This window comes from Cupressus sempervirens, chromosome 11 (assembly GCF_028749045.1).
Source record: "Cupressus sempervirens isolate cs-2001-9-10 chromosome 11, ASM2874904v1, whole genome shotgun sequence".
In the NCBI taxonomy this organism is placed as follows: Eukaryota; Viridiplantae; Streptophyta; class Pinopsida; order Cupressales; family Cupressaceae; genus Cupressus; species Cupressus sempervirens.
In genome coordinates, this window is record NC_143128.1 from 584,034,049 (window position 1) to 584,058,815 (window position 24,767).

The following is a 24,767-nucleotide window of genomic DNA, read 5'->3' on the forward strand; positions in this document are numbered from 1 at the left end:
ATAAGAGATTCTTGGATCCAAACGGGTGTGAGCATTGCCTCTAATGGATGGAAAGATTGCAAAAACTATCCATTAATAAATGTGATTGCTGTTTGCCCCAAGGGGGCAATGTTTTTGAAGGCGGTTGATTGTAAAGGGCAAGTAAAAGATGCAAATTTTATTGCCCAACTTCTCATTGAATCCATAGAGTCCGTGGGAGTTGACAATGTTGTCCAAGTAATAACGGACAATGCTAAAGTTTGTAAGGTTGCAGGTGCTTTGGTAGAAGCACGATATGAGCATATCTTTTGGACACCATGCACTGTCCACAGCTTGAACTTGGTGATGAAATCAATGGGCAGCCAAATTGAATGGATGAAAAATGTGTATGAGGAGGGTGAGCAGATTCAAATGTTTGTGACAAACCACCATATGTCACAAGCAATTTTCAGAACTTTCTCCCGCTTGGAATTATTGAAGGTAAATTTTAAACTTTATTTAGCTTCATTTATCATTTTAATTTTTGTGTCATACTTTACAAAATTTAATACATATTCCTAAATTTTTGTCTTATCAACTTATCATATTAACTTACAATTTGAATTAACATGGTAATAGGTTGCTGAAACAAAGTTTGCTTCACACATAATCATCCTTAGACGACTTGTGAGGGTGAAAGAGGCATTGGATCAAATGGTTATTAGCAACAAATGGGGTGGATGGAAGCAAGCTGATACAGAAAAGGCCAAAACTGTAAAGGATTTGATCTTGAGTGATGATTTTTGGAATAGGGTGGAATATGCATTAGAACTCACCGAGCCCATCATGTCTATGCTTCGGTATGCCGACACGGATGAGCCTTGTTTGGGGAACATATATGATGCCATGGACTCTATGCTAGAAAGAATGAAATCAGTAAGTTTAAATTTTTATACAATACTTTATCCTTGTTTATTGAGAGATTTTGATTTTTGATTTTAATTAAGTTATTAACACTACATCAAGATAACTTACATGTACATCATTTGACATCCCAAGTCATTTAGAGGAGAGAGTAGGATCCTGATACCTTGTACACTAAGGTGGAGAAAATTGTTCTACATCGTTGGAACAAGATGACTACACCTTTACACCTCCTGGCATATGCACTTTCTCCTAGATATTATAGCAGTGAGATACTTGCTATTCCTGGTAGAGTGGCACCATATAGAGATCCTGAAGTTGTTGCTGGGTATATGAGGGCACTTAATAGGCTCTCTAGTGATCCTGATGTGGCATCAAATGTTAGGAGAGAGTTTGTCGATTTTGTCTTAGGCAAAAATGTAGAACCTGATGCAATCAATGACCAAAGTAGATTGGATGCCATTGGATGGTGGTACTTACATGGGAAAAGTTACATGTACCTCCAACCTCTTGCCATTAAGATCTTGTCACAAATATGTATTTAAGTTTTTTTCCATTTCTTATGGCCACTTAGCTTGTCGAATTAACACTCTTAAATTCCTATTGTATTGTAAAATTACTTAGTTAATTTGTAAAAAATTGTTGGTTGTCTCTCTAGGTTGCGAGCTCTTCTGCTGCTGAGCGGAATTGGAGTACATACTCCTTTATCCACTCAGTGAAGGATAACCAGTTGGGTTCGAAGAAAGTAGAGGACTTGGTATTTATTCACAACAATTGGCGCCTCCTATCACGCAAGGATCTAGGATATAAGAAGGGACCAGAGAAGTTGTGGGATGTACTACTTGAGACTTCTGACTTGGATATGACTGTCCAAGATATATCTAGAATTCCCTTGCTAGATGTTGAGGAGGACGAGGAGGAGGATGTGGCTTATCTAGGGCTAGTGGAACCGGTTTGGATTCCAATGATGAGGAAAATGTCAATGATATAGATGAGGATGAAGCCATTGATCCCTCATATTTTGATGACCCATTTGACCCTTGAAGGGCATTTGCATCTTTGATAAACTATGTTTAAACATTTGCCATTGACTCATTGAGTCATTTATGATTTATCACCATGTTTCACAGTTTCAAACTTTATTAAGTCATAATTTATTATCTATCAATCTGATGAAGTAGTCTATGTTTTGAAATTCCATTTTGCATTTTAGTAATTCAGTGTATGATTTTATTTACAACATTAGCATAGATTAATGAGTGAGTATTTAATGTTTATCTTTGACATTTGGCATTGATTAATAATCAAGTAACATTGATATATTCATACTATGGAATGACTTAGTTTTACTTTTACAACTATCTGAGTTTTTTTTTTTTAAATATTGTTGGCATATATATATATATATATATATATATATATACTCACGAACCCACCCACGAACCCAAATGGGGATTTTTTTTTTGCCCGAACCCACAAACCCCAACACCGAACCCGAATCTGTCCCCGAACCTGAATCGGCAACTTAGAAAATAATTGATTAAAGAATTAAAAATATTTGAATCTAAATATATAATTTAAGAAGATCATTGTAGTATATATAAGATTATTTTATGATATATATACACACACACAAACACAAAGTCTTATTACTATACTAATCTGAGAAGGGAAGGTAGAGATGTTTCCCAGGAGGTAAAGTTTTTTTCAGCACCAAAAGTGAAAATGTCAGGCTCTTTGCCACCCTATTGGTCCTTTAAGGATAGCTTCTTATGAACCCTTCGCCACCCTTCTCTTACACCTTAGGCCTCTCCCTCGCTTGGTGGATTTCAGACAATATGCATATCTATTATCTATTGCCATCTTGTGAAGTAAAGCAGAGGCTGTAAGGGTTAGTTGATTCTGTAAGTGTCCTTTTTGTCCTAGACTGCAATAGTCCTAAAACAACATTCTTACGAGCCTCTCACCACGCTTCTCTACATCTCAGGTCCTATTTTTCTCTCTCAGCAAGTAATATGATGTGAGTGTCATTTATACCAAGATGTTGAATGTATGGTTGGATTGCAATTCCTCAATTACTATCTGTTGATGGACTATATGCTCTTGTCTGATCTAATATCATCCACTGGTACATGATGGTATACTGGGGCAATGGACTGTTGTATGCGTCTGATTTGCTTTTATTTAGATCGCTGCTTACAACGTTTTTCAATGTTTTGGATACTTTAGACTCCATTCTATTTACTGCTGTAGATGCACGTCCATGTTTTTTAGTGCCTTGCCCCCTCGAGGCCTTATATACCTTATACCTTTATGACTATCAAGTGAGATACCCTTGGGCAGTGGCTGGCCTTCGACAATGGTCTTAAGCTTTCTTGAAGATGCCTCTTCAACCTTGATCTGCCTTGTATTTCTTACTTGATGCTTTTTAGGTGATTTTGAATATTAAATTGCTACTTTACACTTTTGACTTCTTCCTTTAATCGCACCTCATTTTCTATTTACTGCTCTGTTTTATAATCATATTCAGTGCTCCATTTGAGTTTCTTATAAGCTCTTTTTTTAGAAATAACGTTGCGTGTGTCTACTTGCTAGACGCTTGCTCGATATGCTAAGCCATTTCCATATTTTACTCTCATTCCATTTTTTCTCTACCATCAATTCTTTGTTGTTTTTTGGGCTCCATTCCATTCTACTCTCCTTTCCCCTTTCAAATGGACTCTCCCCACTTTTATATCTTATGTTTACAGACTCACAGCTCTTCATTAGTTATCTCTTAAACCTTTATTAAACTTAATCAATGTGTAATTATATTATATTATATATATTTTATTATTTATTTATTTTTAGGTTGTATTTTTTTTATTAATTATTGTTAAATCTTATTTCTGAGAGGGGACATTATAATGAGTAAGAAGTAGTGCTCTGTAGTTAACCAAAACTTGACAGGACATCTTTTGAATATTGAGCATGATAGAGGTGCCTGAATTCTTATGCCATAATAACAAATGAATAAGGAGAGAAAGGGTACCCCTGATGTGTGCCTCTCGAATAGTTAAAAAGACTAGATGGATACCAAGAACCAAACATCTATAACCAAGTTGAGGGCCTAACAAAACCTTTTCTCAACAAAACAAAGGACCTGAGCATTGAGGAAAGAAAGGGCCAATTTACCCTATCATAATCTTGAGCAATGTCCAACTTACTGACCATACCTTCAGATTTGTTCAATCTGATGGATTGAATTTTTTTGATGCAAAATAATAGGTTTAATTTTCTCAGCAATTGTTTTGGAAATATATTTATTAACTGTGTTACAGAAAGCGATTGTCTGCAAATTTTTGAAGGGAGAAGGCTTGTGATTGTTCAGAATAAGATCAAAAAAGATATTCACAAAATCTTTGAAATCCTTAGTAGATTTGTGCAAGGCATTAACAACATCTGTAGCATTCTTGGTCAACAGATCCTAAAAGCCCTGAAGGATGAAAGATACAGCCTTTAAATCATTTAGGTTAAGAGCTCGTTTCCCTTTAAGAGAAAAGGTCACCCCAATCTGTTCTGGAGTAGAGGATCAGAAGACCCAATATTCCCATCAACTGACATGAAAGTGCCAGTATTTATTTTGATGGTTAATAAATTAATGGAATTCTAATGTCCATTGTTGATAATTCTGAAAAAGTAGAATGAAAATTGGTAATGAAATTTTCTTGATAACCTGAATCTTGAGCATGCAGCTGGAGCTTTTCAACAAGGCTTGGTGTGAAGGAAAAGAGGGCCAGCATGGAAAAGTAGCAACACAACACAAAAAGGGATGATGCATGTCCGAGTAATCATATTATTTTAAGGGTGTTCAACACCTCCAAAATTGGAATAGGCTTGAAAGATGGTGGTGGTCAATGTGCTAATACAGTGGTTTGTTTGGCTCAAAAGTGGCAATGGTCAAATGGAAATTCTAAGATGGTGTGATATATTGCATATATTACTGCTGATGGCTCTGTTGAGTTTTCTCCTTATTGAAAGAAGATAAGGAGGGGTTTGTTAAAGAGCATTTGCAAGGAAGATGCTCCAACTCTATTTAGATGAAGGAGGAAACAGGTCTTAGATTACCAACATTACCATTGCCTAAGAATACCAAGTAGGACAACTTTAGTAGGAACTATTACTTATTTTTCTTTTTTGAAAATGTGCCTAGAGCAAGAAATTTCCTCAGCACTGCTAACAACGATTAAATATGTCTTGGTTGTCCACTGCAAGAATCAAATACAAAAAATGATATAATTGGAATTGAAAAAGTATAGACTCTAAAGTAGGTGTGATCATTTGAGGGCTTTTTGGCAGGGTGCATGTTGTCCTTTACAACTGTATTTGTAGGAGTTCCATTTTTTTTACAGTTCTACATACATACATACACTACATATACAGGAGTTCTTTTATTTATTGATGCTAATTTTTGTTAGTTGCATTTTACTTCTGGGTAACCTATGTATGTAATTGACTGGAAGTAGTTTGTCACACAAAACGCTTTTCTAGCAATGGTTTATCATTTCAATGTGAATTTATATATAATGGCACTTGTCCCGTCATACTAGTCTTGCCTGGATTGCATACGATTCTTAATATTGTTTCAGTGTTAAACCTTTGGATAATGAGATTCATCATTATTTCTTAAAATCGAAAGACTCTGCTTTGTAATGGACTAATGGTCCTGGCTCCTAGCATAAGATCTTAAAGCAGAATTACCCAATCTATTTGTTCATCTACCCAATTGATGTATATCAACCCTTTTTTTACTATGCACTTATTAGTTCCGGATGATCAAACTGCGTATTTATTTATTGCTTCTTTTGCTGCATCGTTTAGAATGGTAGAATCTCTGAAGCAAAATTCATCTGAGGCCTATGATATGGACATGCAAGTTCAGCAGATGCAGGACTCTGTGAGGTTTACCTTTTTAAACTGTTTCCTAGAATTCACAGGTATATTTGGATTCTAGCTAAATTAATCTTTTTTTTTTGTTGCAGCATTTGTGGTGCAATTTTTTTTCTGGTTAGAAAAGCATCTTGATTTGTCATATTCTATAATCACTCATCTTTAGATGTAGACTATTTGTCCTCTCTGAAATTGCTTTATGGATATCAGGATCACTGGAGAAAACAGCTGCCGAATTCCCCCAAATTAGAACCAAGATCGATTCTACAGCCTCACAGAATGGGTATTCTCAGGTGTTAAGTGATAAATTCGCTGGCCTTCAGCCAGGCATAGAAATCAGCAATCCACCTCAAAAGTTACTTATGGTTCTGAGCAATATAGGCTTCTGCAAAACTGAGCTCTTGCCAGAATTGTCAAATAAATACAAGATGATTTGGACAGACTCAAGGTTTTACATTTACTGCCACATACATTTTTGCTTTTATGTTCAGTGTTTTGCGGTTTAGTAATTTTTGAAAGAAATACATTTTTTGCTTTCTACAGTTAACTTTAGTGATTGTGCAAGGAAAATTGTTTAAGGTTTGGGCAACTTCAAAGTGCAACCAATAAAAAAGCAAGCATGAAACCAGAAAATTGTCTTACAAGCATGGCTACTGAATTAAAAGCTGAAAAAAATCTTAGTGCACTGTATCATGAGTGTTCATTGTTTACCTGAATCGTACACAGAAAATTGTTTTATGGATGATGGATTTTTAATTAGAATCTGTTAAAACAGATACAAAACCAGAATCAAATTGAATGAGTTAGATCACAATTGGAAATAAAATAAACAGAATACCATTACTTGGAGAAACTTGATGTGAATGCTCAACATCAAGAGAAATCCCCAGTATGAATAATCCAAGTATTCCAATATCTTCAATAAATCTCCAATATGGAAAATACAGTGCTTCAATATGCATCCAATATGCAAAATACATGCAAGCTAACCTATATATATAGGCTAGAGCTGATAGGAGGCATAGACAAGGTTGAGATAAGTGTCTCACCCTAGAGGAAGTAGAGTCCGGGTGGAACTAAACCACCTCCTGTCTATAAGAGTAGAGTCCAAATTGGACTCAGCCATATCATGGGAGGAGGTGGAGTCAAATTAGGACACAACAATATCCTCCTAAAGTATTATTCAAATAAATAAAAGTCTCCTAATAAATAAGTTCACCTAGGTCAACTTAAGACGGGTGAAATGGAAAAAGAACCTTTTACTCTAACACTCCCTTGGAGTGTAATTTAGGGAGTACAATAATGTAGTATGGGTCCTGACATCAAGAACATGTTATGTACCTATGTATAACCATAATGAAACCTCTCATAACTAGAGATAATTTAAGATAAAATTATTAATGTCTAATAAGAGACCATGAGAGTGTAAGGGACTGAAAAGCATACAACAAGGCAACAACCAACAACGGGAGTACCAAACTGTGTCCACAGAAAGAACAAGCAAGAAGCATAAAACAAAGTAAGATTAGATATTCCTCACAGACGAGAAGTAGTTCAAAATTGAAGGATAAGGTCTAGGGCGAGGGTGTGCTCTAGATCATTTGAGGGAGCAGCTGGAGATATGGTGATGCTGTCGAGTCCTCTGCGTGGCCTCATAGATCTGATGTGTCCAGAGGAAGGGCTGAGCGATCTCTTTGTCCCCCAGTCATGGGACACAAACTTTTAGTAAGAGGTGATGAGCTGGTCAAAGGCCTGTCTTGTCAATAATGTGAACTGCAAGGTGTAATGACAAAGCCACATGACCTCCTTGAGGTAAAGTGCAAGGCACCATTGATCAATGTATTTGAAGAAAGAAGAAATGGATGTGCACTCTTTGAACAAGCAATAGAACCTCCCCCTAATTTCATAGTATATGGAGCAACTAAAAATAAAATGGGTCTCTGACTTCTCTTCTCCAAGGGGGCAAAGGCAGCATATCTTGCCCTCTGTGTTGGCGATCAGTCTATATTTGTAACCGATGGGAGACCACTCTAATAGATCCCAAAGAGATGCGAAGGGCATGAGTCTAGTGGCAAGTGAGGTACTAGGGGTGGACAATATTCTTGTCCTCGAAATAAATGTAGTGCTCAACATAGAAGGCCATCCTCAAGCAAAGTCCCCCTAGAGGGTTACTCCATGTCATGACAATATACTACCTGTAGATGTTGAGCCTTACATGCTGATTGAACTCCTACCTGGGAGGGAAGGAGATGAGCGGGTACATCAAGAGTGAACTGAAAGGAGGGAGACGATCCATCAAAATCCCAATCAAACCAAGAAGAGTAGAAGCTTGAGCAAACCATCAACAAGCTCTGCTAGTAGGCTCCGCGCCTGCCACTACCTTAGTAGAAGCCAAGTAAGAATATCTATGATGACCCTTAGTAGAGTTTTCCAAATTCCAAAGGCAATGGAGGAACGAAACCAAATAAGAGATAGTCCCAAGCTTGAACAGATAGGCTCCAAACTTGGAGAAGTTGATATTGTCTGGAGTGGATTGATGACATCTGATAATGCATTGAAGGAGGAGGATTTGGACTTTCTCGATTGAAGCCCAATCAAAATCTAGAAGAGAGGCCGCTCATGGGATAGAGTCGGAGAGGACTATTGGCCAGACCAAAGAGTCCAAGAGGGAGATATTGGTTGTAGTATCCTGGTAGTGATGTCTCAAGTTCTACTTCTCAAGCATAGCGATGGAATTAAGCCCCTTATTAACCAGGGGTTGCATGGTATGTCTCATATTGAAATGCGGCCCAAAGAAGTTTACCCCCATGTAAGTGTTGGAAGGTGTGATCTCAACCTCCTCACCCTGAAGGTATAAATGGAGATGAGACGTCTTCAAGCAGTTGAAGATCATCACTTGGGTCTTGCTAGGTTCACAACTAATTGTCGTGAGTTACAGAAGGAGACCAACCCATCAAGAAGCCGTTGGAATCCCTTTGGGAATGAAGCCAAAAAAACACTGTTAATGAATAGTCAAATAGATACAAAATATTGTGTAAATAATAACCATTATCAAGAAGCGAGAGGTCACAAAGGAAAGACTTGAGATCGTCAATGTAAATACCAAAACGTGTAGGGGAAAGAGGGCAACCCTTCTTCACCCCGATGGTGCTCTAGATAGGATTTGAAAATCCCCGAGGGGTCCTAAAGCTGCACACAATACTCTCATATAATCTCATGATGGCCGTTCCCAATGTCCTTAAGATTTTGGAAGAGAGTCATTCTAGGAATAAAATCAAAGGCTTTGCGAAAGTCTACAAAGCAGCAATAGACTTTCATCAAGCAGTGTTGAGTCTTTTTAATGATAGTCTGCAGAGTCAGAATATAGTCCACGGTTTGAAAATTTGTGCGAAAGCCAACTTGCCACCTAGCTTGACATTGGCACCAATCAAGCTCTTTGAATATGATAGTGTTCAACATGGTGGTGTAAAGTTTGACAATTGTATGCCCAATCATGATGGTCTTGTAGTTGTCAGGGTCTGAGATCAACCTAGTCTTATGGATCACATAAATAATATGCCGTGACCAAGAGTTAGTAAAAATCGTGCAAACCACCCTATTAAAGAGCACTGAGAGAAAGGAGCCCAAGACTGTAATACTAGTTTTCAGCGAGGACGTGTCCCTTGTGGTTTTTGGGTTGTACTCGTCTCGAAAATGAAACGAGGATTGTTGGTCGTCCCCTTTTTGGCAGCCAATGGTCTAAAGGCAAAGTACCCGCCAAAAAATGATTTTAAATTTTTTTGTGTTGTCTGCATGGGCCCCTAGTTGTCTTATTGATATGATATGAATGCCTAAGGTGAATATTTTATTGATGTTATGGTATGCATATTTTAATTTTGTCTCTATATATAAGAAAATCCCCAATGTTCTGAATTACCATCCCCTAAAGTTCTGTCCCCGAAATTTTGACTTCGACCCGTACCTATACCAAAAACATGTCCCCATCCCAGAAACTCCGTAGAGCATAGTGTAATACTTGTGCTTGTATCTAACAACTTTACTGAATTTAGAGATAGTGAAGAGGTGGCAACGAGGTTGGGGGGTGAGGTGGAGAGGAGGCTGGCTGTGGATATAGTAGAGAGTGGAGATATGAGAGACAAGGGATATTTGGTCGAGAGTGGAGGGGGGAGGAGTGTGGTGAGGGAACATGGTGCACTAGAAGAGCTTTAGGGACTACAAGAAAGATGCACAAAAGGATTTATATTGTATCAAGACGAACATTTGCTTCTTGTGGCAGAGAAAGGGACAATAGGCAAGCCTCAACTGGACAAAGAAGGGAGGAGCAGAGTGGATGAGGCCAAATGAATTGAGTGATGGAAGGACTTGTAGTCCTTGTCAAGCCATTGATTCAAGGGGCAAGAACTCCTGCGCAAGGGGCGGGTAGAAAGGGATGAGGTATAATGGGGGATGGAGGAGGGCGGATTCCCACCATGCGACAACAAGGGAGCTATACATGGGGGGAAACATCCTTAAATCAGTGAAGGAATCCTGGGGGAGGAGCCATCTAAGATGGAGGATAAAGAGGTCACAATCATTCTCAACAAAGCAGAGGGAGGTGTAGGTGGGGGGAGTTGTTTCGGGAGGGGAAGAGAGGGGCAAAGGGGGTGGTGGAGGGAGTGGAGGAAAGGTGTGTAGTGGGGGGAGGTAAATCCCTGAGGGTGAGGCTAAGAAGGGCGAGATCAACCATGGGGAGGCGAGAGATAGTGAAGTGACTAATGGAGGGGATGAAAGAGGCACTAGATAGAACATAGTTGACAACACTTGCTCTACCACAGTAAGGCCGATAGATGAAGACACTGGAGCCGGGAAAGCAGGAAAGCACATTTAGGATCATTGAGTGTGAGGAGTCACAAAGTTGTAGTAGGAAACGACCGTATCTAGTGAGGGGTCTGTGACTATGCTAAGAAAAATGTTGCAAGTCCAGGGTGTCAGGATCTGAGTCAGCCGTACAAACCACATTTGACCCATAATTGTGGAGGGGATCTGAAGGTCTCTAGTCTGCACATTAAAGTCCCTAAAATGGTTATGCCCCCTGTAGCTGAAAATCTAGTAATGAACTCATGTAGATCCTCGTAAGGGTCATCATACTCTATGTTGTGGACAACATAGTATGAGGAGGCCGATGAGAAATAACACACCATGATGAAGATATCCCTGCAATGTGATGTCGTCCAACCCACATGGATTCACATGAATCTAGTAAAACTGTCAGGATGGACCACAAAAGTAATGGTGAAAAGACAGTCTCTAACCAAACAGGCAACCCCACTAGACCACCTAACTCTTCGGAACACAAGACCTCAGCTCTGAAAGAGGACAATTGGAACAATTGTTATGTTGTCATTAGTGTCAAACCTCAATGGTAAGACATTTGCTAGTAGTGTAGAGTGTCATATTATTTGATTAATGAAGAGGATTTGGAAAGAGAGATAACAAGATTTAGTAGTAAAGTGGTTGAGTAAAGAGGAGTAAGTATGATGGAACTACAAAGGGCACTTGATCAATTAGTATTCGACAAGATAATGTGTTGTTTGATCATTATATTAATTAAAGAAGAAAGATGAGTTGAAGTGTAGAAGAGATGATTTATAGAAGTCAAGAAGTCGAGTAAAACACTAGTTTGAGCAATAGATGACTAGGTCAATGAAGAAAATAAGCATTACCGAGCTGAATATTAAGGAACTTAAGTGTTAGTCGAGTGATGGTAATGACGAAGCAAGATGAAGGGAAAGTAAAGTAAGGAACGAGCATAGTGATGGCTGAGCAAGGTAGTGCAAGCCGAGTGAGACAGATCAGTGGTGACCGAGCTACCTAGTGATGGCCGAGTGTTAGCAAATGAATAGTTTGTGAAAGAATCAAGTTTTGAGTCCGACACAGTTGAATTTATGGAAAAATCAAAACGTGTTAAAGATGCGGATTGATGCATATTTTTTGTATGAATTTTGTTAAGCAATCTAAGGCGAAGATTCAATGAGAAGTTTCTAGAAGTTTCAAGGAAAGATGTAGAAAGACAAAATGATGGAGAGATTCAACAAATTTGATCAAACCCTAAGATCTAGGGTTATGGTTAAGCGGCAAAAGATTAAACGTGTCTATTTAAGGAGGCATATGAGATGTTTTAGAAGTTGGTTGGCTGGTGAATTTGTGAACAAATGTGGAAGAACAAGAGTTGTAGAGGAAAAGTGAGAAGTTGGTGAAAGAAAGATTGCTTGAAGTGTTGCCAAGCATATTAGAGATGGAGAATGTGATGAAGACCAATCAATGCACTAGGAATGAGCCGAATGGAGATTTGAACATGCAAAGTGAGTTGTCTTTTATCAGATCAACCTAGCTGTTACTTTCTAACCATTGTGGCAATAAAGTCCTTTAATCAAGGTTGACCTAACAATCATATTGTAAATCCTTTAATCAAGGTGACATTCAGCTGGGATTTTTTTAAGGCCTCTAACAAGGCCACTCCTAATAGGATGATTAAATCCTTTAACATGGTCTTATCTAAGAGTTTGTTTGTAACCTTTAACAAGGTTGGCCCTTAATCGAGCACACTTTAGAAGAGTGAAAAAGTGGTAGTATGTTACTTGGTAGTATGTTAATTGGGTTTCCACATTAAATCTTGGTGTCATACTTGTGTAAATGTTGTTTCCATGTATTATGCTATTTACGGTTATATGCTTCTGTAGTTCGGCTAACACTAAAATAGAGAACTAAGTGTTGATATGGATGAGTTGAATTACTGATGAGTTGATATATTGAACGAGTGGATTTATGAGTGTGATTAAGTTGTTAAAAGTTGAATTAGTACATCTGGACCTGGGGATAATTGATTCACCCCCCTCTCAGTTATTCTAATCACAACTCTAAAAGAAGACAACCATTGGTACCAGGAGATGCCAGAAAGAGGATCGATGTGGCTCTCCTGAGTCTTTATAACAAGAAGAATATCAACCAAAGTAACGAGAATCGGAATCGTATCGGAATTGGCACGGCCGAATCGAATCGTGAATCGAGGGTGAATCGCCGGTGAATCGGCGATGAATCGGCAAATTTGAAAAAACCCTTTAAATGTAGAAATTTTAACAATTTAAGACTTATTTCATGCACCCTTTATTGAATATAACTTAAACACACTATAACATCATCAAATAGAAGTTGAAACTTAACATATATAAACATGGAAGTTTGTGTTTACCACATGGGGTAAAGAGTTTTTATAAGACAGCTTCACATCCAACACCTACTCCAAGTGCTTCAAAGCATATCACCCCTCTCGAAAGGCTTGCTCTATTGTTCTCTCCACCATAGACACTCCATGCCTGCAACAGCTTCAGGTCTCATCAACTGGTGAGACTTCCCACGACTGATAACCGCAGCGACTGGGGGTCTAGGGGGCAACGCCCCCAGCGGGGTCGAGGGGCAGCGCCCTAGGCGCGCTCCCTGTCGCGATACAGGGCGGGGTCGAGGGGCAGTGCCCCCGTCGCCAAAACCAAATTTGCACTCTGAAACCCACACAAAACTATATGGAACACAGTGTTTTTGAGATTTTCTTCTGATCCCACACTCTTTCTGGGAACCGCTGATGTTTTACTACCTGATTATGTCTTTCCCTTCCCTTGGGCATCATCCGTTATGCATTCTAAACATTTTTTATTTGTCGTCGTTTTTTTTTTATAACCTATGGTTCTTCTTTTCTCTTCTCCTCTCTTCTAGTCATGCTTAACAATTAGAAGGCCCTTTAGGGTTATAACAAAGAGGAAAGGTAAAAAAGAAAGCAAAAAACATAAGTGATTTTTTTATTATTTCCAACTAAACATGCATGCTGTTGCCAGCCGATTTTTGGCGATTTCTAATGGCGATTCAGGCGATTTTTTGAGTGAATCGCCGATACATGCGATTCACCCGATGAAATCGCTGATCACGATTTCCAACTCCAAAAAAATCGGGGTGCATGAATCTGATCGCTAAATCAGCGATTCACGCGATTTCAGCGCGATTCTCGTTACTCTGATATCAACACATCCAAGAGTATCCTAGAAAATACTTGGTAAGGACTATAAAGTACCATTACCGTTCCAAAAGTTGACATGCGAGGGACAACTGTGAGGCTCTATCATTTTGTATTGTCGCTATGACAATCATTTGGCCTTGGCGGCCGACCTCGATACCCATCTAGGTAGAGGAGAATCCCAAATAACAACCTTGAGGTTCTTGGTAACAACCCACTTCTCGTTGCACCTAGCCTCCACAATAAGATCTCGAGAGTGTTTCAACTCTGTTACTTGTAATTTATTGAGATCTTTGTCAAGATAGATCTAAGTGGAAAGAGGAAAGAGTTTTCTCCTCACCCTAAGGACTCGACGATGATCGACGAAAGAAATAAATTGAAAGAAAAGAGTGTCGTCTTGACCAATCCATGCCTTGTCAAGTGTGTTGTCTGTATGTCAAGTTGATGTCTATATTCCTCGAGGAAAAGAGAAAAGAGGGAAAACCTGACAAGGAAAATCCCTCCCCAAAAAGAGAGATGATAAAGAAATTAAGATGCATGGATAGATGCATACAATAAAGAATCTCAATATAGGAGAGAAGAAGAGGAATAGAGATTAAGTAGCCCCTCCCCCAATGTAGAATGTACTATTGTGGTAGATGTTTCAAGCTTTGTGTAGAAATCGCTCCATGAGTGTAGATCAACATTCCTCCTCTTTGGAAGAAACAAAACCAAAAATGCATCAATGAAGCCTCCCCATTTTGTTGGAAGAAACCTCAAATGAATGGAATCTCTGAAACCTAGTTAAGTGCCCCCATGTCAATTTTGAAAGGTTCCTCCTCCAAATGATGTGTACAATGCTACTCTGCTGAAACGACAAGCCAAGATCAACTAAGGATGTATCTAGAACAAGTGTCAGTGTCTCCTTTGAAGATAAGTGACCTCGACTCCTGCATCAAATTATACACTATCATGACAAGCTAAGTTGGTTTGTGTACATGTCCACTAGTGCAGGTGGGGGGAGGGTGGCGGGGATGGGTATGTTTGAGTGTGTGTGTGTGTGTGTGTATGTATTATAAATACAAAAAAAGTAAAGAAATTTTTTGAATTGCAAAACTAAATCATTTGATAGTAGAAATCATCATCTATTGCATTTTTAGTTGTTGCAAGTTCAAGATCATTTGCACCCAAAATGATGCCCCTCGCATTAGATGCACCATTTGTAGTAGGTATGTTGTCATCGTCATCACCCATTTGATCCTTGGAAAACCCTAAGACAACAATTTATTGTGGGAATGCCCCTCCAACTTGAGGGAAAAAACCTTGCCACCCCAAAAATAGGTTCCTTTAATTAAATAATAGAGGTTTGAGTACAATGCTTAGAATTGAATACAACAATCATCACACAAAGCTATCATATATATATTGAATTGAAAGATTCTTCATATGATAACTAAGAGTCTTTTTTTTTTCCAAATGTGAGTCTCTTCATATTTCCAAACACATATCTCTTTGCATGTTGCATATCTTTTCATATTTTCAAACGCCCAAGTCTCTGCATGTTGGATGTCTTTTCATATTTCCAAACATGTGTCTCTTCGCATGTCGCATGTCTCTTTATATAAAGAACAACAAATGAATCTCAAGAAACCAAAACATATCATCTTAGGTTGATATTCTTTGTGAAAGTTGTGAAGCTTCAACTATTATGCAAGTAATTGGTAAATTATTAGATGTGTATAAACAGTGAGCAAAGACACTCAATAAATAAGTTTATGGTATTTACAAAATAAGCAAGTTTCTAAAAAGAAATTATAGATAAGATCAGAGCTAATAAAGTACATTATTGAGCATAAAATATATAATAAAACATTATTTTAATACCCTCCAATAATGCTCAATCTATCACCAACACCAATAGAGCCCATGAATTTTACAAAGTTATATGAACTGAGGCACATAGTAAGGATATTTGGTGTCTGATTCACTGTTGGAACATACAACAACTGAAGTGGTCTGTCTTTAGCAAGCTACCAAATGAGGTGACAATGAGTTTTCACATGCTTGGTTGTTTCATGAAAGACTGGATTCTTGGCAAGTTTGAGAACTCCTTGATTATCACAAAATAAAGGAGTCAGACTTGCTTGATATAATTGCATATTCACAAGCATTCGTCAAAGCCAAACTACCTCACAAGCTGCTTTCACAGCTCCACGACACTTTTCTTGTGTCGAGTAGAGCCACGATTAGTTGCTTCTTACTAGTCCATATTACTGCACTAGAGCCCAAATTGAACACATACCCAGATTTTGATTATTTGTCATCAAGTGAACCTACCCAATCTAAATTTGTTTAACCAAGAAGTCTAGGATCTTGACTCCGAGTGTGCAAGAGTCCAAAACTAGAAGTGCCCTTCACATAACACAACACATGCATCATTGCTACCCAATGATCAACCTCGATGGCTGTCATGAAGCCTAAAATGTAGCTCATTGCAAAATTGAGGTCAGGTCTAGTGGTAGTGAGATAGATGAGACTACCCACTAGTTGCCTAAACGATCATTCATCTACAACAGGTGAATTCAACTTAGCTGACAACTTAAGCCGTTTTTCCATGGGTGTGGAGGTAGGTTGGCAATCCTGCATTCAAAACTTATCTAGAAGACTGCAACATACTTGGATTAGGAGATGAAGATATAATTCTCTATCTGCCAACCCTCAACACCTAAAAAATAATGAAGAAGTCTCAAATTTGTCATGTCAAATGAGCTGCAAAAACTCTATTTGAGCTCAACAATCAATAGTTTCGAGTTGCCAATAATGATCAGGTCATCAACATAGACAACAACCCCACACAATCTCATTACCAACCTATTTGACATACAAATTAGGATCAGATGGACATCTTTGATAGCCATGATCTATGAGGTACTTATCAATCTTGATGTACCAAGCCTAAGGAGTCTATTTCAAGCCATAACATGCTTTCACCAGTTTGAACACCTTGTGTTCTTGATCGACAGCCTTAAACCTTGGAGGCTAAGTCATACAAACTTCTTCCTTTAATTCACCGTTGAGAAAAACACTCTTACATCCATCTGATGAACTTTCTAACCAAACTAGGCTACTAAGGCAAGGACAAGCCAAAGTATACTCATCTTGGTTGTAGGTGCAAAAGTCTCCTCATAGTCAATGCCTTCCTTTTGTGGGAACCTCCTAGCAATTAGACGAGCCTTATACTTGTCAAGGGTTTCATCAGCTTTGTATTTCACCTTATACACCCATTTGCAGCTAATGGCAGTTGTCTTCCCTAAAGGAAAATCAAAAGGGACCCAAGTGTGATTTTTTTGAAGACTTTGAAATTTGACTTCCATAGCCTTTATCCACTCAGGAATCCATTTAGCCTTTGATTATGTTTGAAGCTCAAACATTGTGAATGTTGGTCATGAGAGCAAAATTAACTATATGTTGTTGTTTGCTCTTGTTTTTGGATGATCTACCCTCAATGAGCCCATCATGGCGAAGATCACCAATTCCTAGCCCACCATTTAGGCCGAAGAGTAGAAGAACCAACATTAGATGTGAGGGCTAGAATTGGTACTGGATCTGGAACAAGTTAAATAGGTTGAAGATTACCATCATCTAGAGGAAACACTGGTTGAGAATCTTCAAACTTAGAAGCTGTGTCATCCCTCCCATGAGGTAGACCTAGTGGAAGATGGACACCCAAATCAAAAGCCTTCAAGGGCTGATCCTCAGAAATCTATATAGATGAGGGTGGCATTTGACTCTTGGAACCCAACTTGGAGCACTTGGCATTTGGAATCCATATATAAGCTAAAGAGCCAAAGATTTTGAGATGAATGATCCTAGGTTTGTGACTAGTCCAAAATTTCTTTAGGAGTCTTTCTCTTAACAACTTATGCAGGGAACCGATTAAGGAGATAGACCGTAGGGAAAATTGCTTTTGTTGAAAACTTATGAGGAACACTCATGTGTAGTAACTTGGAATGAGCCATCATAAAAATAGTATGATTGCGTCGCTCTACAATATTGTTTTGAGTCAAATGCTTTTATTGTATTTCAAAATTTCAAGGCCTTGGTAGAAAAAGAGTTTGGTTGTATAATCACACTTAGGTCAAATAACTGGGGGGGGGGCTATGGCAACTTTGTTCTATTGCATTCTCCACTTTTTTGATACATGTGGTATAAAATGTTAGTTGACCACACCCCACACTCCTCAACAAACTGATGTTATAGAGCGCCACAATTGTGTTATTCAGCAGTTTAACCCTGAGACTCGCACTCCCCTCCCAAACTTTGAAGCACCCATCCCCAAGACGTTCCCGCACTGGGTACTTGAGTACCTAAGCAACCCCACCTCTGCCATTCTGCAACCATGCTGCCACTGGGATGTGTACTTGAATTTCTATTTGATTTTTGATTTTTGAATGTTACTATTGGGTATGTAATATGTCACCATGTTGAATGTCAATGGTTCTAATTCATGTTGCAATTTTGCTATGTTCAAGTATTTTAATTTGGTATGTTCTAGTGAACTACTGAAACATCATTTCATAACTAGCATTTCAAGTTCTATATGTGTACTATACAACACCCCTCTCTGGCCCGTCCTTCCCTGGCCATCTCGAAAATGAGGCCCATTTTACCCGTGTCCCGAAAACTCTTCCTGTCGTCTCGAAGTATCCCTATACTGGTGTGACACTATGTTATTGTTAAGATGGCACGTTCCATGTTACAACATAGGAGCGTTCCTCATAAGTTTTGGATTGAAGTAGTTTTCACTGCTGTCCATCTCCTTCATAGGTCCCTTGCACATGCTGTTAAGGGAAAGACTCTTGAAGAAGTTTGGATTGGTCGCAAACCTAGGACTTTCTTAGATAGAAATCATATGCTTTTTAAGGCCTTGGTAGAAAAAGAGTCTGGTTGTATAATCTCTCTTGGGTTAGATAACCGGGGGGAGGGGATTTATTCTATTACATTCTCCAACTTTTGTGATACACTTGGTATAAAACGTTAGTTAACCACACCCCACACTTCTCAGCAAAACAATGTTGTAGAGTGACGCAATCGTACAATTGTTAAGATGGCTTGTTCCATGTTACAAGGTAGGAGTATTCCTCATAATTTTTGGGCAAAAGCAGTTTTCACTATGGTCTATCTCCTTAGTAGGTCCCCTACACAGACTGTTAAGGGAAAGACTCCTAAAGAAGTTTGGACTAGTCACAAACCTAGGACTTTCTTAGATAGAAATTAGACGCTTTTATTGTAGTTCAGACCTGTAAGGCCTTTGTAGAAAAAGAGTTTGGTTGTATAATCGCTCTTGGGTCAGATAACAAGGTGTTGGGGGGGGGGGGATTTTGTTCAATTGCATTCTCAAACTTTTGTGATACACATGGTATAAAATGTTAGTTCACCACACCCCACACTTCTTAACAAAATAGTGTTGTAGGGCGACACAGTCATACTATTGTTAACATGGCCCGATCCATGTTACAACGCAGGAGTGTTCCTCATAAGTTTTGGACATAAGCAATTTTCATTGCGGTCTATCTCCTTAAGAGGTCCCTTACACAGGATGTTACGAGAGAGACTCCTTAAGAAGTTTGGAGTGGTTGCAAACCTAGGATCAGTCCATATATAAGCTAAAGAGCCACAAATTTCAAGATAACTGATCCTAGGGTTGCGACAAGTCCAAACTTCCTCAGGAGTCTTTCCCTTAACACCCTGTGTAGGGGACCTATTAATGAGATAGATCGTAGTAAACACTACTATTTTGTAATACAACAGCCAAACTCTTCTTCTACCAAGGACTTAAACTTCTGAAATACAATCAAAGCATCTGCTTTCTGTCTAAGAAAGTACACCAACATTTTACAACTGAAATCATTAACAAAAAGCAAGAAATACTTGCAACCAGTAACAAAAGGTGTTTGCATTGGTCCACAAATATTAGCATGAGCGAACTGAAGTCCCTTGCCATCCGTGAACAGTATCCTATGCTGCTTCCCAGCTTGACAAGCTTCGTAAACACCATAATGTTGAGTCTGGATTTTAGGTAAACCAACTACAAGTCCTTCCCAAGCCAATTGAGAGAGAGTGCACATTAAAGTGCCCATACCACTGATGCCAAAGACTGGTGATGGAAGAATCTTTTGGCTGCCATTGCTAACTCTGGAGAATGACCAGTGTCCACAAGTCAGAAAAGACCATGATTCTCAATGCCAACAACTACAAGAGTGTGAGTCTCTTGATCAATAACTGAAATCTTGTGTGAGCTGAATACAACATCTAATCGAGGAGAGTGCCACATTATCTGACTAACTGAGAGAAGATTTAGTTCCATGCCACGAATATAGTACGCATTGAGGAATATGAGATCCCTCCTACCAGGATGTACCTGAACAATGCCATTATCGACAAATGTGTATTCTTCTCCTCTAAAAATAACTGAGTCAGTGAACAGTGAGAAGTCTGTGAACCAATCACGCCAATTAGTAAAGTGACGCTTACTAGCTGAATCAATGTACCATTCATAAGACTTTACATGATCTATAGGTCTTTTAGCCATGAAGGTGTAAAAGGCAGATTCTTTCTACTTGTGTCCTTGGTTACATGCACTTTTTGCTGAGACCCTCCCTGCTTCTTATGTTCCAAAGCCAATCGCTGACAGCAATTCTCTTTCATGTGACTGTATTTATAATAGTAATTACACTATATGGTCATTTTCTTAGAATTATCCTAAGGTTGACCTGAGCCTTTCTGCTGTGAAGGCTGACTTTTGCCTTTGTTTTGTGGCTGAGGGTGTGTTGGTAAAGCTTGTTCTATAGAAGATGAGGAAGAACTAGTACCAAATTGTTGTTTCCAACGGTCCTACTGCAGAAGCTTTAGCAACACACTCTCAGCCAAAAAACAAATAGAAAAGTTTCAACAAAATGCTCATAAGACTTCGGAAGACTCTTCAAGGTAATAACCACCATGTCTTCTTCCTCCATTTTGCTACTAGTCGCCTCCAACTGATCACATATGTCCTTAATCTTCGTTTGATGCTCCTATAGGGATGTTTAATCATCCATCATGATGGATGGAGAAAAACATGATTCTTTAAAAATAATGGAGGACTTTTATTAGAGGTTTAATGCAAAGCCTTCAGTTGCTCCCAAATCTCAACAATTGATTTTTCTAGAGGGAACCTGTGGAAGTTGATCATATGTAACATAAAGTTTAATGAGCATGACAACTTCACGATTGCGTTCATCAAAGTTTTTTTTGATCTTTATCCACTATGGCTTGACGTTGAAGGGTGCCCAAGACAATCTTGTAAAGGCAATGATATTAAAAAATGGTCATCATTCGTTGCTTCCAGGTGTCGTAGTTTCTGCCATTGAAACGCTGACCGCCTTCCAACATGATCTTGGTCAATGAAGTCAACTTCACATTTTTTGAGACACAAAAAAAAAGGTACTATGAAGATGCTCATTGCACAAAATTCTATGCACAAATTTCAATGCACCGAGACGTGTAGATTTCAAAATTGTTGGCACAACAATCAAGGCACAAATTTCTAGATAATTTTTTGAAGACCCAGAAAAATCCAATGAAGACATAGAAGAGATCTCAAAAAACTCGGAAAGAATCTGAAATCACGATGAAAATCCGTTGACACAAAAGTCAAGGCACAAACAGTGAGGTACCCAAAAAATGAGACCAACCCAGTTGAGCTCTCGAAAAACCCATCAAGAATCTATAAATAGTTTTTAAAAAACAAAAAAAAATGGCAAATTTGAATTGGAAAAAAATGGTGGAAACAACAATTTCTGGCTGTAAAACAGTGAAAGGGTTTGTGAAAACCCTGGACGCCTCCAAAAGGGCAAAAAAACAACCATTATTTGGGTTGAAAATCTCCCAAAAAGACAATTACAATTTGGTAAAACGGGCTTAAGAAACAATCAAATGCAAGCAGAAAATGATTAGAAACGAGTGGTTTGTGGCCTGGTGCTGAATCTCTGCAGATCATGGCCCAAAAATGGCATCAACATAGACGTGACTTGCAAAAAATGGCCACACAAATGGAAGAAATCTGGTCACACGGGTAATAGGAAGAACACACTAACTTGAGGATAGATGCTGAAAAATCAAACACAAACGACATCCAGTCACAAAAACCCTATTTGGGTATTAAAAAATCACAGCTAAAAAACAACGTATAGAAAAAGTCACTTTTAAAAAGACAAAAAAATTTCATTAAAATTTTTTCAAACAAACAATTTTTATTTATTTTAAAGGCTCTAATACCATATTACGCAAGTAATTCGTAAATTATTTGATGCATTAACAATGAGCAAAGACACTTAACAAAGAAGTTTGCCTTATTTACAAAATATGTAAACTGCATATAAGATCAGAGACGATCTATCTCCTAAAATAAAATAAAGTAAATTATTGAGCATTAAATAATAAATAAAACATTATTTTAATATCAACTCTCCCTCTTAGCAAGAGAGAATATTCATATTTTCTTGCCATCTCTAACATGACAAACATAAGAGGCTGCAACAAAAAATCAGTAAAAAAATCTAATAACAGATTTTCTCTAGCATAAAATTGTCATCTCTGCATAACATTCACCATGACTACTCCTTGAGGGTGAAATAATAGAAAACTAAGTCATGGATTCACATGTCTTCCAATATGGCATTCCCAGAGGGTGGAGCAAGGTATTTCACCTTGAATTTCTCTCACAGAGAAGAACTCATTAACAAGGGATTTTACTTTGAACTTCTCTCTCATAGAGGAACTCATTAACAAGGGATTTCATCTCAAACTTCTCTCTCAGAGAGAAACTCATTAACAAGGGATTGCACCTCAAATGTTTCCCTCACAAAGAAGAATTCATTAACAAGGGATTGCACGTCAAACCTCTCCCTCGCAAAGAACTCATCAACAAGGGATTGAACCTCAAACTTCTTCCTCTCAGAGAAGAACTCATTAGCAAGGGATTGCACCTTGAACTTCTGTCTCACAGAGAAGAATGCTTTAACAAGGGATTACACCTCGAGCTTCTCTCTCTCTTACGAAGAATAACTCATTATCATACATAAAAAGAACAATTGAATGCTAAAACTCCCTCTCAACAAGGGTGTGCATTCTCACATATAAATTATTTCAATAAATTACAGATACTTCAAATGGTTGACCAAACAAGAGTCTTTTGCAGTCATATTGCTATACGAACTTGTTGATCCTCTGTAAAAGACTTGGTACATTTCATCTGCTAGACAAGCTCCCTCTAAATCTTAATGAACCTAGAGAGGTCCTTCCTCTTTAACTCGTCAAGCTTTCCCTCTATGTGATAATATTTTTTGTCTTAACTTCATTTCCAGTGCATTATCCCTTTGATAGGTTGCCTTGAATTCTCAAAACTTAACTCCCTGTGAATGCAATCTCTCATCATCCTTATGCTTCTCGACCCCTCCTGGAAGCATTTTAAAGAGATTAGTAAATTTCAGAAGGATATATGATTCACTATTCTCTATGTTATGGCATGATTTAACTACATAAAATTCATGATAAATATTCAAAGGTAAAATCATAAAATACATCTCTTTATTGCAGTCAAAATTCAACAACCTCTAGATGATACTTGAACTCCTTGAGCAATGGAGTCTTCAATAGAGTCACCTGAGCCTCTAAGTCTATAGTGAATGCCATGAAATTGACTTGATGAAATCAATACAAAATCTTCATTTCAATAAATCTTTCCACAGACACTGTGTAACTTTGCATACACACAACATTGCAGCAAATCCCACTCATCAAAAAACTAAACCAACCATGCGCCTCCAGTAATCTTGCTAAGTTTTGAAGCAGATTACATATACAAATTAAAACCCAAAATAACAGAATGCAAAGCACAAGAGACAAGAAGAATTTAACGTGGGAAAACCCTCCACCCGAGAATGAAAAACCCTGCCTACTAAAAAATATGAAGCTTTATTGAGCTCTCCAAACTGAATACAAAACAATTGCTTATGATTGAATATTATGTCTGTCAATCAATAAGCATAGGATTACTCTCATCAGACAACTCTCAATTGGTAAGAGTAATTAGAATCACAATGACTAAAGATACCTCTGAAATGTTCAAACAATAAAATATGAATTCTCCTTAAGCTGCTCATAAAACATGCTTAGCAAAATACATCTACAACGACTGAAAGACGACACACTACTTTTGAAGATTAATGTATCAATCATATACAGATTGAGTGTTTCAAATCAACATAGATATATCTCCATATGTCACCTATCGATTTATGTAGATGATCTTTCTAACACAGACGCTCAATAATGGTACGTTGTCTCGCATGTGTATTTAAAGTAGACTTGTTGGGGATTGAAATAGTCTTTTCATCGAATCTCTATAGACAGGGAAATATTGATGCCAAGGCATCCCACACGGATAGAAGGATTGAAATGCCCAAGCAAGCAAAGAGTCACCGATGTGTCATAATAAACCATATGACTGTTAGAAATGTGTCATTCCTTTATTATCTTTCAATAATACTTTAGTCAGACCAATAAATACATATAATAGAGAAGAGAGATCAATTCTTAGTGCCAACAATCACAAATAAATCATATAGCTAAATACTTGATGATGATGCCAGTAATGAACATTTACGGTGACAACATCAACATGGATAAGAGAATAGGAGGCTTGTAACAATAGGAATAGTGATTCCACCAGAATAGACATGATCAATGATGGTTTGAGGAAGAGACCAGTTCATTTGCTCTTTAATTTCTAATGATGATCATAGAAAGAGAAAGCATCAATGATAGGAGAACTGAAAAACAACTTAGCTGATCATATAAGTGAGAATGATCTCTCACACAGCTACAAAGTACTACC

The 24,767-nt window shown here is 38.1% G+C and overlaps 1 protein-coding gene across 1 annotated transcript in view; it reads left to right on the forward strand.

The window, feature by feature from the left end:
• Positions 1-24,767, forward strand: part of LOC149531000 (exocyst complex component SEC5B-like) — a 165,054-nt gene that overhangs the window by 95,712 nt on the left and 44,575 nt on the right. Inside the window, exons 14-15 of the mRNA XM_089808482.1 lie at positions 5,743-5,858; positions 6,022-6,259. Coding sequence (XP_089664608.1) covers positions 5,743-5,858; positions 6,022-6,259 — 354 coding nt within the window. The remainder of the gene's footprint in view (positions 1-5,742; positions 5,859-6,021; positions 6,260-24,767) is intronic.